Source organism: Gobio gobio, assembly GCF_949357685.1.
Source record: "Gobio gobio genome assembly, chromosome: 3".
Classification (NCBI taxonomy): Eukaryota; Metazoa; Chordata; class Actinopteri; order Cypriniformes; family Gobionidae; genus Gobio; species Gobio gobio.
Window position 1 is genome coordinate 12,019,879 of NC_137099.1, and position 12,135 is coordinate 12,032,013.

At 39.6% G+C, this 12,135-nt stretch overlaps 1 protein-coding gene across 1 annotated transcript; it reads right to left on the bottom strand.

Annotated features, from left to right (window-relative positions):
- Positions 1 to 8,905: 8,905 nt before the first annotated feature.
- On the bottom strand, positions 8,906 to 12,135 carry LOC307123439 (interferon-induced protein 44-like; the record flags this gene model as incomplete). Its single annotated transcript, XM_079811973.1, has 6 exons — positions 8,906 to 9,076; positions 9,209 to 9,309; positions 9,521 to 9,692; positions 9,780 to 9,926; positions 10,084 to 10,288; positions 12,089 to 12,135. 6 exons carry the CDS (start codon positions 12,133 to 12,135, stop codon positions 8,906 to 8,908), a joined length of 843 nt encoding a protein of 280 aa, XP_079668099.1.

The window sequence follows — 12,135 nt, forward strand, 5'->3', positions numbered from 1 at the left end:
TGTTGAGTTTTGATCCAAATCATCATTTTGGTTGAGATTGAAATTTCAATGTTTAAAGTATGTTGGATCAGCACACATGGGTGGAGACCGTGACATTGAACTAACAGTGATTTGTAGTTGATGACCACAAGATCAAGCAGGTGTGTATCTCTGCAGAACACTAGTGGGTGTTTAATAGTGATGTTCGGTTCTTGAACAAATCGTTCTTTTGAGCCGGTTCTTGAATATTTTCCGATCTAATATGACCAATGAATCTAATATCAGTCGATCATCTAATATGACCCCTGACCTGTAAAGTTGCCAGAATAATAATCATACGCTGTTTGTTAATTGACCAGAGGAGAACTGGCACCCCGACTGAGCCTGGTTTCTCCCAAGGTTTATTTTTCTCCATTAGGTCACCTGATGGGGTTTTGGTTCTCTTGCCAATGTCGCCTTTGGCTTGGCTTGCTCAGTTGGGGACACTAAATTATTCAACTAAATATCCAAATAAATCTAATTAGTAATCTAAATTAACCATATAAACTAAATTACTGATCTAATTACTAATCTACTGCCCACATTGTTACTGTATGATAATTGAAATGAGCTAGATGACATCACCATTTTCTCCGGAGTGGCTGTACGGCCGAATAAAATTCTGTTGCATTATTTTCCTGTTTAACACTGTGAAGCTCCTTTGAAACAATCTGCATTGTAAAAGTGCTATATAAATAAAGTTAACTTGACTTGACATTTGGGTCTTTATGAATCGTACATGCTCGGCTTTTGCGCCATCAACCCTAAAGTTCGATTCAGTTAATGCTGAGAACCGGCTCAAAAGAACAATTTGTTTAAGAACTGAACATCACTATTAAACACCCACTAGTGTTCTGCAGAGATACACACCTGCATGATCTTGTGGTCATCAACTACAAATCACTGTTAGTTCAATGTCACTGTCTCCACCCATGTGTGCTGATCCAACAAACTTTAAACATTGACATTTCAATCTCAACCAAAATGATAGTTTGGATCAAAACTCAACATTGTGTCAATGTCAACATTTTATCTAGGTAAGTACTCAAGATTAACATGAGATTGGCAGAAACACTATTATGTAGACTTTAAAAAATAACCTCTCCTGCAGGGGCAGATCAGGTGCATAACATATGTGGCTACAGACCATTTGGGACCAGACATCACAGCTTACAGCTGCGTGCATTGTGGTGGAAGAAAAACAGTGGTAACAAGACATCTATGGTTGCAAGCCATTAAACAAACAGACTAGACTGATGAGTTGCTTTTACCAAGTACTGAGTTAAGGGTCTGAATTTTTATGCATTGCTACATAAAAAAAATAAATAAAAAAAATTGCTGTGATCAACAAATCATTTTTTTGTGTGTTTATTTGGTATAGAGTGTAGAATGATACAAAAAAAAAAATAATGTAGGGCATTTTAGCATAAGACTGCAACAACAAAATGTGTGCAGGTCCACCATCTGATCTGGATACGGCCTGGATCCGGCTGACTGCAGTAAACCTTGGGATAAAACAGAGAGTCTATCATTAGCGTAGATGCCATTCTTCTGATGATGTAATGGGTACATCAGGTGTTATGGGAAGTGTTCCCGGTTCTGGCTGACCTAGTTAATGCAGCCTAACAATCATTTAATTGAAAAAGTATTTTATGTGTATGCCATAGTAAAAAGATGTGTTAAACTGACAGAGTGTATCTGCTTCCTGAACAATGCTAGCAAGACTGTTCCAGTGTTTAGGTGCTAAATAGGAAAAGGATCGACCGCCTACAGTTGATTTAGATATTATCGGTATTATCAACTGTCCAGAATTTTGAGACCGCAGTAGACGTGATGGAGTATAATGTGTTAAAAGCTTGCTCAAGTACTGGAGAGCTAAACCATTTACATTTAGTGCTTTATAAGTAATAAGCAAGATTTTAAAATGTATGCAATGTTTAATAGGGAGCCAGTGCAGTGTTGACAGAACTGGGCTAATATGGTCATACTTTCTGGTTCTAGTAAGAACTCGAGCTGCTGCGTTTTGGACCAGCTGGAGTTTGTTTATTAAGCGAGCAGGGCAACCACCCAGTAGAGCATTACAATAATCTAACCTTGAGGTCATGAACGCATGAACTAACTTTTCAGCATTTTGCATTGAAAGCATGTGCCGTAATTTAGATATATTTTTAAGATGATATAATGCAGTTTTACAGATGCTAGAAACGTGGCTTTCAAATGAGAGATTGGTATCAAAGAGCACAACCAGGTTCCTCACTGACGATAAGGACTTGACAGAGCAGCCATCAAGTGTTAGACAGTATTCTAGGTTCCCTTTCAGTCGGTCACGTTCGACGTACGTCGGAACTGACCGACGAATTGGGATCTGTTTCCAGAGACTGACCTACTTCGAGTGATTAAAATGAGCCAATGGACATTGGCATGCGGTTCACACATTCCACGCACCGCCCCGCAGCGCGGGTATAAATACGGAAGTGGAATACCGCATCATTGCTTTTTAACTTCGGAGCCGAACGGTTTGCTGTATCAAGCTGTTTCTACGAAGAGTGTTTAGACGAGTCTCGAGGAGGATCACTCTCTTACCTGGGTGCTGGTGTGACGGCGCGAGTCAGCGAGTGGCCGCTGCAACATACACTTGTTCCTGTGTTGGTTGGCTGGGCGTTTCCGTTCTTTGAGTGCTCACACGCAGGCTTGCAATCGGACTGCTGTGAGCCGCGGCCATCTCCCTGAGTGCTTCAGCACTTCTAAAAGAGCATTTCCTTCTAAAAGAGCAACACTTTTTCAAGATTTCACTCAAACCGTGTGTTTCTGGATGCGGTTGTTTCCTGTCCTCATTTGACGGCCACGATCTCTCTTGCATATAAACACGTGAGATTGCTTTCGTGGGTGATCCATGCTCTCTCAGGAGAGCATGGTCATGTCGGCGCGTTGTTCATCTCACCTTTCTCGTAAGGGCTTGAGCGTTCAGCACACCATGTGCCGTCTCGCGCCGGCTGATAGCGGGGGTTGTCGCGGCAACCCAGCGCATTACTCAGCGCTCTGATGCGCGGTCGAGACTATGAAACCTCAAACGGGGTTCGCTTATTCCCCGATCTAGTTTCTTTTCTGGGGCCCCAGAAAAGGATTACTTTGGCTAATAAGCGTTGGTGGCCTGAGGATTACAGTGGGGCTTCCCCGCCGGGTACATCTCTTCGGGCCCCCACTCCTCTATCGCATCACGAGCGTGCTGAGACTTTGTTTGTGGGTGGTTCATGTTCTCTCACGAGAACATGACCACGTCGGCGCGTTGTTCACCTAGCTCTTTCATAGGGGCTAGATTGTTCAGCGCGCTGTGTGCCATCAAGTCTGACGGCCACGCTCATTGTCTCACATGCCTGCTGGTAGCTTACAGATGGGATTGCTGGTCCTTTTTTGAAAAAGGGGATCTAGCGTTTCATTTGGCGCTCTCGCGGAGGACAGATGTCAATTGCTGCATCGGAGAGAGGGCTGTTATGCGCTGGAAATGATAATGCTGAGTTTCCCACTATAATGGTGTGTGCTCATGCTGAATCAGATTCAGAGTTGACAGCAATGCTTTCCGGGGTGGCTGCCCAGATGTGCATTGGAAAAATTTAGCAGCATGGAACTATTTGGTGTCAAAATATGGAACACCAAAAGGGCCATAACCTGTATAAGTTTTTCCCTCTCTCACTGCCCTCTGTCCTGCATGCATGAGGGTAGTCCCGACCCAGGGGTTATGCAGGAACTGCGCGCGGTGATGGACCTCCTCGGTGACGAAAGTCACTGCACGCTCCCTGGGTCAGGCGATGTCCACACCAGTGGTCCAGGAAGCTGGGGCTAAACCTGGCAGATATGCGTGAGCCCGATGAAGTTCGGTCCTCAACGCCCCTGTCTGTCAGGCTGGCCTCTTCGGCGACGCCAACGAGAACTTCGCCCAGTAGTTCTTCGTGGCCCAGAAGCAGACGGAGGTGGCTCGTTACTACTTGTGGAGCTTTTTTGTCCAATAATTAAAAATTCAGTTTTTTCTTAATTGAGTTCCAGGAAATTACTAGTCATTCAATTTTTTATATCAGCTATGCATTCCGTTAATCTTGTGAATTGGTAAGTTTCGTCAAGGCGTGAAGAAATATAGAGCTGAGTATCATCAGCATAACAATGAAAACTAACGCCATGCTTTCTAATGATATCTCCCAGTGGTAGCATGTACAGGGTGAAGAGCAACGGTCCTAGCACTGAGCCTTGCGGTACTCCATACTGAACTTGTGATCGGTGTGACATCTCTTCATTTAGTGCTACAAACTGATAACGGTCAGATAGATATGATTTAAACCATGCCAATGCAATTCCACTAATGCCTGCATCATTTTCGAGTCTGTTCAAAAGAATGTTATGGTCGATAGTATCAAATGCAGCGCTAAGATCGAGTAACACTAATAGAGAGATACAACCATGATCGGATGATAAGAGTAAATCATTTGTAACTCTGATGAGAGCAGTCTCAGTTCTATGATACGGTCTAAATCCTGACTGGAAATCCTCACAGATACCATTTCTTTCTAAAAAAGGAAAATAATTGTGAGGACACTGCCTTTTCAAGTATTTTTTAAAGAAAGGGTAGATTTGAGATAGGCATGTAATTGACTAATTCTGTAGGATCAAGTTGCGTTTTTTTTTTATAAGTGGTTTAATAATAGCCAACTTAAAAGTTTTCGGTACATATCCTAATGACAAAGATGAATGAATGATATTAAGAAGAGGATCTATGACCTCTGGTAGCATCTCTTTTAATAGCCTAGTCGGTATAGGGTTAATTGACAACATGAATGAACAGGTGTCCTGACATTTCATCCTACCCTTCAGATTTCATCCTACCTTCAGATTTCATCCTACCCTTCCAATAAGCGGGTAAAGGTTTCTGCACATTCTGTCTTTTCGGTGGGGCAAAGTCATTTAATTCCAATTTACTGTTATCTGACTCCATTTTATCATGACCTTGAATTTAGGTTAGAATGCCAATTGGTTATTTGGTCATCTGTTTAATAGTTTAAGTACACATTTGATTATTCTGTTTAACCTTTTGTTGAAATCATCCCGAGTCTCGCACCAGCTGGATTACGATCACTTTATCTCAAACTCGTCAGTCTTGGTCATTAGACAGAGGCGATTAACTGATATCCTAGATGCCCGTGCTCCACGTCGATCATTCTAGAATATTTTATTCAGTCCCAATAGATCTGAACTCACTTAATTAATGCAAGACTATCTAACCAAAGGCCATGACCATTATCATAGAACCAAGCGACCAACTCAACTTCCTCTAATGGTATAACTTTACATAATGTAATGTCTAGTGTGTTGGTTCTATTTCATGTTCTTATCTTGTTTTACCATTGTCATGTTTTCCTGGTTTGTCATGTGATTCCATTGTGCCCTCATGTGATTATGTAGTGTGCTTCCCTAGTCTCTTGTGTCATGTTGTCAGTAGGCTTGTTCGACACCCAGCGATGCGCAGACCGATCGGCGGCTGACTTGAAGCAGTGCATGCCGGTTAGAAATTTTGTCTGACTTGAGGCAGCGCCGACGCCACGTGACAGTGACGTATGTCAACAAAGTGCCGCAAGAGCGATTCGAGAGCAGCCGGCTAATACAGCCGGTGCAGTTATCCAGAGTGGCTGCACGGACTCTGATGACGACACAGCTGTTCCACGATTGGCCAGATTCAACGCATGACAGCGATCACGTGTGTTTCGTGTTTATTCTAAAACCTTCAGCTCCACTAATGCGTACAAATCTGTTTTTTATAACAGGAAAACCTTTCATGTATTTACGATGTTATGTTGTCATGTTTATCAAAATAAAAGTGATAAAAAATGTAGACCCTACTTCATTGATAGTGTAGGCTTATATGTTGAACTTTATTCTTGTACAAACACACGCTGTATTAAGCAGTATAAAGTATTACATGTCAATAATGTCTCTGAAACATCTGTGTATTGCCAAATATTGCATTTATTTCACTTCAGCTGATAAAGTATGCAAACACAGCGCGAGCGTCACTGCGGGAAGCAGAAAGTGTCCGACTTCCCGTCTCCGTTTGCAGCTCCTCCCCGCCTGCACACGGCTACTCTCGCTGATCAGTTGCATCCAGCCGCAGCCGATGTCGAACACACCTATTGCTGCATGAAGTCGAACAAGCCTTAAATCAACCAATGCGCAGACCAATTGGTGGCTGACTTGAAGCAATGCATGACGGTTAGAAATTTTGTCCGACTTGAGGCAGCACCGACCAGGGCCGGTCCTGACCAATTTGCTGCCCTAGGCAAGATTTTACTTGGTGCCCCTTGTATCAAGGTTTAGCACTACATGACATGTTATCAGTCTAAGTTATGGAATTACTACTGTTTTATTTTTGTAATGCATTGATGGTTAAAAAAAAATAATAATAATTTTGTTGTTGTTTTGTATGATGTCCAGTCCATTCTACCCCGTCATTATGTTCATGATAGTATTATTATTTTATTTTTATAAAAGGCTGATGATAGTTAAACTATAAAAAAATAGCCCCTACGCTATGCATTACAGCCTAAACACAAATAGCAAGAGTGCATCTAGAATTCATGCACAAACTATTCATTGAGAACTAGCAAAAGTGTTTGTTTTCCAGTAGATGGCAGCAATCTTCCACTAAACTATGCACATTCATGTTTTCACCATTAAATAAACTGAGAAATGTAGATTTACATTAACATTTACATTACATTAATGTGAATTTTAGATAAAATGTTGCTATTTTAAATAAACCTGTATATAAATATCATTACTAATTTCGGCAAATACATTTTAAAATTGCCATATGTCCCCTTAAAACTGCACAACTGTAGAGTAAAAACATTAGGCTACTAAAAAAATGACATTACGTGCGTTTATAAAAATGTATATTATTTTTTTTTTGTGTACAAAATCACACTGGCTGTGGCCTCTGGAGAACCCAGAACAGCTGCTTGCATATAGTTTAAAGTAAAACTAAAATTAATTAGCGAACATTAGTATTTTACTACTATGCAATTAGATAAACTGTTCATTCATTAGACTACATCACTTTACCTCTGTCTTTGCACTGCAAAAAATGCTGTTCTTATTTAGTATTATTATTATTTTTTTTTAATTATTTTTCTCACCCCATTGGCAGATAATTTAGCTTGGTTTAAGCATAAACTCACTTAATTTTGATTTGATTTTCTAGAAAACAAGAAAAAATAACATATGTCATTTTATTTATCTAGTAAATGCATCTTGATTTAAGAATTTTTAGATATTTAGACTGGAAACAAGACAAAAATACTAAGTAAGAAGAGCATTTTTGCAGTGTATCCCTTATCTTCCCTGCATCAGAAGGCTTCAGTCTTTTTTTGACACTACAATTCGACCATCCGTCATAAATTATCAGGCAACTTTCACTGTGTCTACACCTTGGCACGAGCGGCCAAGCACCCTAAAAAATTAAAGCAATCCTGTCTACTTTGGATGCAGCGAGAGGCGACGCGACACAACAATTTCCCAAAGTCCTGATTGCGCGTTCTATTTCTGACGCACTTCAAGTTAGTGATGGGCAGACCGAGGCTTTGTGAAGCACTGAAACAGTTGAAGCAAATGTGCCATATTGTTTTGAAGCTTCGAATCAATCCGACACCCATCTCTACGGCGACACCTAGTGGTCACTTGCATGTGTTGACCTGAAACAGCAGGGTGAGTAAAAGATAACTTTATTTTCATTTTGGGGTGAACTATCACTTTAATAAGACCATTACAAATGTATTAGCTGTCGTTATTGGGGTTATACTGACCAATGACAGCAAATAAGATAATAAGATAATAAGTAAAATAAAGCCAAAAATAGTCAAACAAAGCAATTAATTTATTCATGCCGCAATGCATTCTGGGAGTACACTTCTCAGATCACAGATACAATTAAATTGACAAAATTTAAGTAAGTAAGAGCAACTTGATGCAATTAAGCTTACTTAATTGAGTGTTAGTGCATTCAATGCTAGTTGAACTACTAAAAATATGTTCACTTTACTTGAAGAAAACGTGGAAACCGATAACTTAATAGAGTACATAATTTTTTAAGTCGCCATAGATGAAAATGACAGATTAAAACTATGTTGAGAATAATAGTATTTAAGATATTTGCAGAACATAATATTAAATCTTAGTAAGATTAGTATATTCTATAGTATGTTAACTAGAATTGGCATAAAGCTAACTTGATATTTATTACTTAATTTATAGCTTTCTTTACTTTTAGCTGATTATTAAATTAACTTAATTTTTCCCTTTAAGTTTGCTTTGCAAAAATAAGGCAATCGGTTTCCAAACTTTTTTTTAAAGTAAACTGAACTTGTTAGAATTTACAGTGAATCTTTCAATAAATTTTCAGGTTTACATTAGATTTTGTGTCTCAGATTCTCATTGACTTTGAACATATAGTTTGGATTGGCGGTGGTTCTGTTCTGGGCAAAAACTCCCTGTGCATCCATGCAGCCTAGCATGGATGAGAGCAGGGAGAGCAGCAATAAACCCCTCTTAGGGTGAACAGAACAGAACCAGATATCATTAATGTCAATATTTAAATGTACAACATAATTTGGGAATTTAGTCTGATTCAGGGGAAATCAGAATGCCAAATCCTGACTGACGAGTTGCTGGGGATGGAGGAGTGTAATTAGCTCTGGAGAAATGCGATTCCTGCTGATAATACTGAAGGAGCTTATATATGCATGCTGTGATAGGCATCGTATTCCTATAGGTAGACGTGATCAGCTGACAGTCAGAACTGACGCTACGCTTGATATATGCTTGATATATATGAATATATATATTTTTGTCAGTCACTTTGAATGTCCACCAATCTATCATCTGCAATCTGAACAATCTGATCAAGTGCCTTTAGTATCAGAACATCAACGTCATCCTCTGTGTCAATCTCTTCATGGTAGTTCTTCACTGGGAAGATGTTTGACAATGGCAAACCAATTTTGTTACTGCACATCTCCATCTGGACAGGAACAGAATTTTAGGTCAGAAAATTAGATGTGGCTGTTAGAGATAATCAGATCAACATGGGCAAATACTTGCAGTATGTATATAAAATGGAAACATGTGTAAGTCACTGAATGATATGACATACATTCTTTTTGATCTTCATGCTAGTGTAGATCTTCCTTAGATCCTCGTTGACCAGCGGACATGCTTCATCCACTTTGGTCATGACAACCACTTGAGGAATCCCTACAGCAAATGCAGAGGCAATGTAAAGGTTCTAAAAAATTTAGCATTTGTGGCAGTTTGTTGTACCTATATAACTAACCCACAAACATTGTCTGGGTCATATAAATATTTTGTCCACTTACGTATTGAAAAAAACACACACAAACCCAACCCATGCACTTTATACCCTTTTCTCTCTCCACTCAATCAAACATTCAGGGGTCAGTTTTACCCTTATCACTGATTCTCTGGCGGATGATCTTCAACTTGTCAATAAGTTTATCATCTGTAAATTGGACTGTATCTGCCGCTATGACGTAAACCAGACAGAAAGCCTGATCGGAGAGGACAGGGTCACTGGTGTAAAGTTCATCCTTGTGAGTGAGTGCCTCCTTCTCATTGAACTAAGATTGGAAATTCAACAAAAAATATAAATGTCAAACCTACACATACAAGTTTTATGTTTAAATGTTAATGTAGTGGTTTATTACTTTATAGCCGTCCTTCACATGGCCAAACACAATATTGATGATGTCATCTGTTTGCGACCCAGCCAACACAGCAGGTTCTAAGCCCATTATGTCCTTGAAGACGAACGGAAAAGATTTTTTCCCACTTCTGATCGTGTATCCTTTGAGCTACAAATGAAGGCCAAATATATAAGCATATTTGAAATCAATTTCCAAGAAATCCTCATATGATTATCTAAAATGCTCAACGCTCAAGAGTGGGTCAAATTACATTTCTGGGTCTTTTAGAAAACACTCAACTTCTGTATAGGTAACAAATACCTACGTTTTGTGTGAAACTATGACTGCCACTAGCAGATGTATCAGCTAATGCTCTAGAGGAGATCCTTCCTTTAAAGACACTATCGATGGAGTTAATAAAGCTGGATTTTCCTGCTCCAACTTGTCCAGCTACCAGGATCTTGATGTCCTTTACATCTGGATGACTCGGAGAGAAGTTTTCCAGCTTTTCTTTTAGAGCTTCTTTTTGTCTGTCAAATCAAAACACAATTTTTCAGAACTTCACTTAAAGCAGATGTGTTCTATGTGTATTCCAGACTGTATTTCTTTTGAAATTATCAAACTATTATTTAACAAAGTTCAGTGTGTATATAATAATATTAGAGCATATTTTTTGAAGTGATGCTTACAGACAGATGTATGGATGTTTTAGTCTCACTCACTCTAGTCTCACATTTCTGTGTGTGTTCGTTTAACATTGGCGATATATACAATTTATTCAACACATATTTAAAAAATTGCTGTTTAACTTTTTCATCTTCTGCGGACTGTCAATTTTGACTACGAACAGCCAATAAGTGACTTTATGACCAGATTTATCAAATGAAATTAGTTATTTTTTAGATTGCATATCTAAATTACACAAAATGAGGAAACCATTTCCATATAAGCATATTCATCATTTATTAGGCTAGTATGTGCCAGCATTACGCTGTAAAAATTTTTTTTTTTAATTCAACATAAGGCATAGCTAACTGAATGAAGGGATTGATATGTATATTTTTACCAAACCACTTATCTGACAGTTTCAATCCCAACATTACCATTATTGATATGAATTTATGAGGATAAAATGGATCCTTTTTCTTCCTTGTCATTTTCATCAAGTAAAATGAGGGTTCTAAATAATTCATAAAATGATTAATGATATAATATATACTGTACATCACACAGGATCATGGCCAATCATAATTTTCCACTTGCTCAAGTCCACTATAAAATGCCTTGCTACAACGGAAGACTTGAGCAGAATAACTTCAGATATATTGTTATGCACAAGATTGTGGTCTTTCTTAAGACGACAAATAGTTGGTCAAATGTATGGGGAGAGATACCAATAATATTTTACAGGAAAATACAATTCTTAGCTTACACAGTATTTGCACTTTAATCTGAACAGATCATTGTTTTGACTGCCATGCACAAAGATGCATATGGATGAATTAATAGGATTTCTGGGGCAGTCGTGGCCTAATGGTTAGAGAGTCAGACTTGTAACCGGAAGGTTGCGGGTTCGAGTCTCATGTGCGGCAGGAATTGTCGGTGGGGGGAGTGAATAACCAGCGCTCTCCTCCACCCTCAATACCACAACTGAGGTGAGACCCTTGAGCAAGGCACCGAACCAAGGCTCCCTGTTCGCCGAAGCAATATGGCTGCCCACTGCTCTGGGTGTGTGTTCACGGTGTGTGTGTGTTCACTACTGTGTGTGTGCACTTGGATGGGTTAAATGCAGAGCACAAATTCCAAGTATGGGCCACACGTCACTTCACTTTCACTTTCTAGCAAACAGACAATCAGGCAGCGACACACTAACTAAGACAGTGAACAGACATAGGGTGCGTCTCTATCAGCTCCCTGGTTCAGTAGTCAGGGCATAAGTCAATGGGCTGACTCCCTGATCAGTGCCCTGATTACTGAACTAGGGAGCTGTTTGAGACGCACCCAAGGAGTGACTGAAAAGGAAGAACTTATAGGAACACTAACAAGGGGTGCGTCACAATCAGCTCCCTAGTTCAGTAGTCAGGGCACTGATCAGGACATAAGTCAATAGGCTGACTCCCTGATCAGTGCCCTGACTACTGAACTAGGGAGCTGATTGAGCACCCAAGGTAACGAGCAAACACAGCTGAACAGAATAAACTATTAATGAAGGTAACCAGGGTAACAAAGGAGTGGAAGGGAAACTGAACGAAGGAGCACATGAACGAATCATAATACAAACAGAAAGTCCAAACACAAACAGACAATAATAGCTTATAAGTATAGCTTACCCCCAGTCAAATTTCCTCCATGGTTTATCCAGTTCTATGGAAAACAT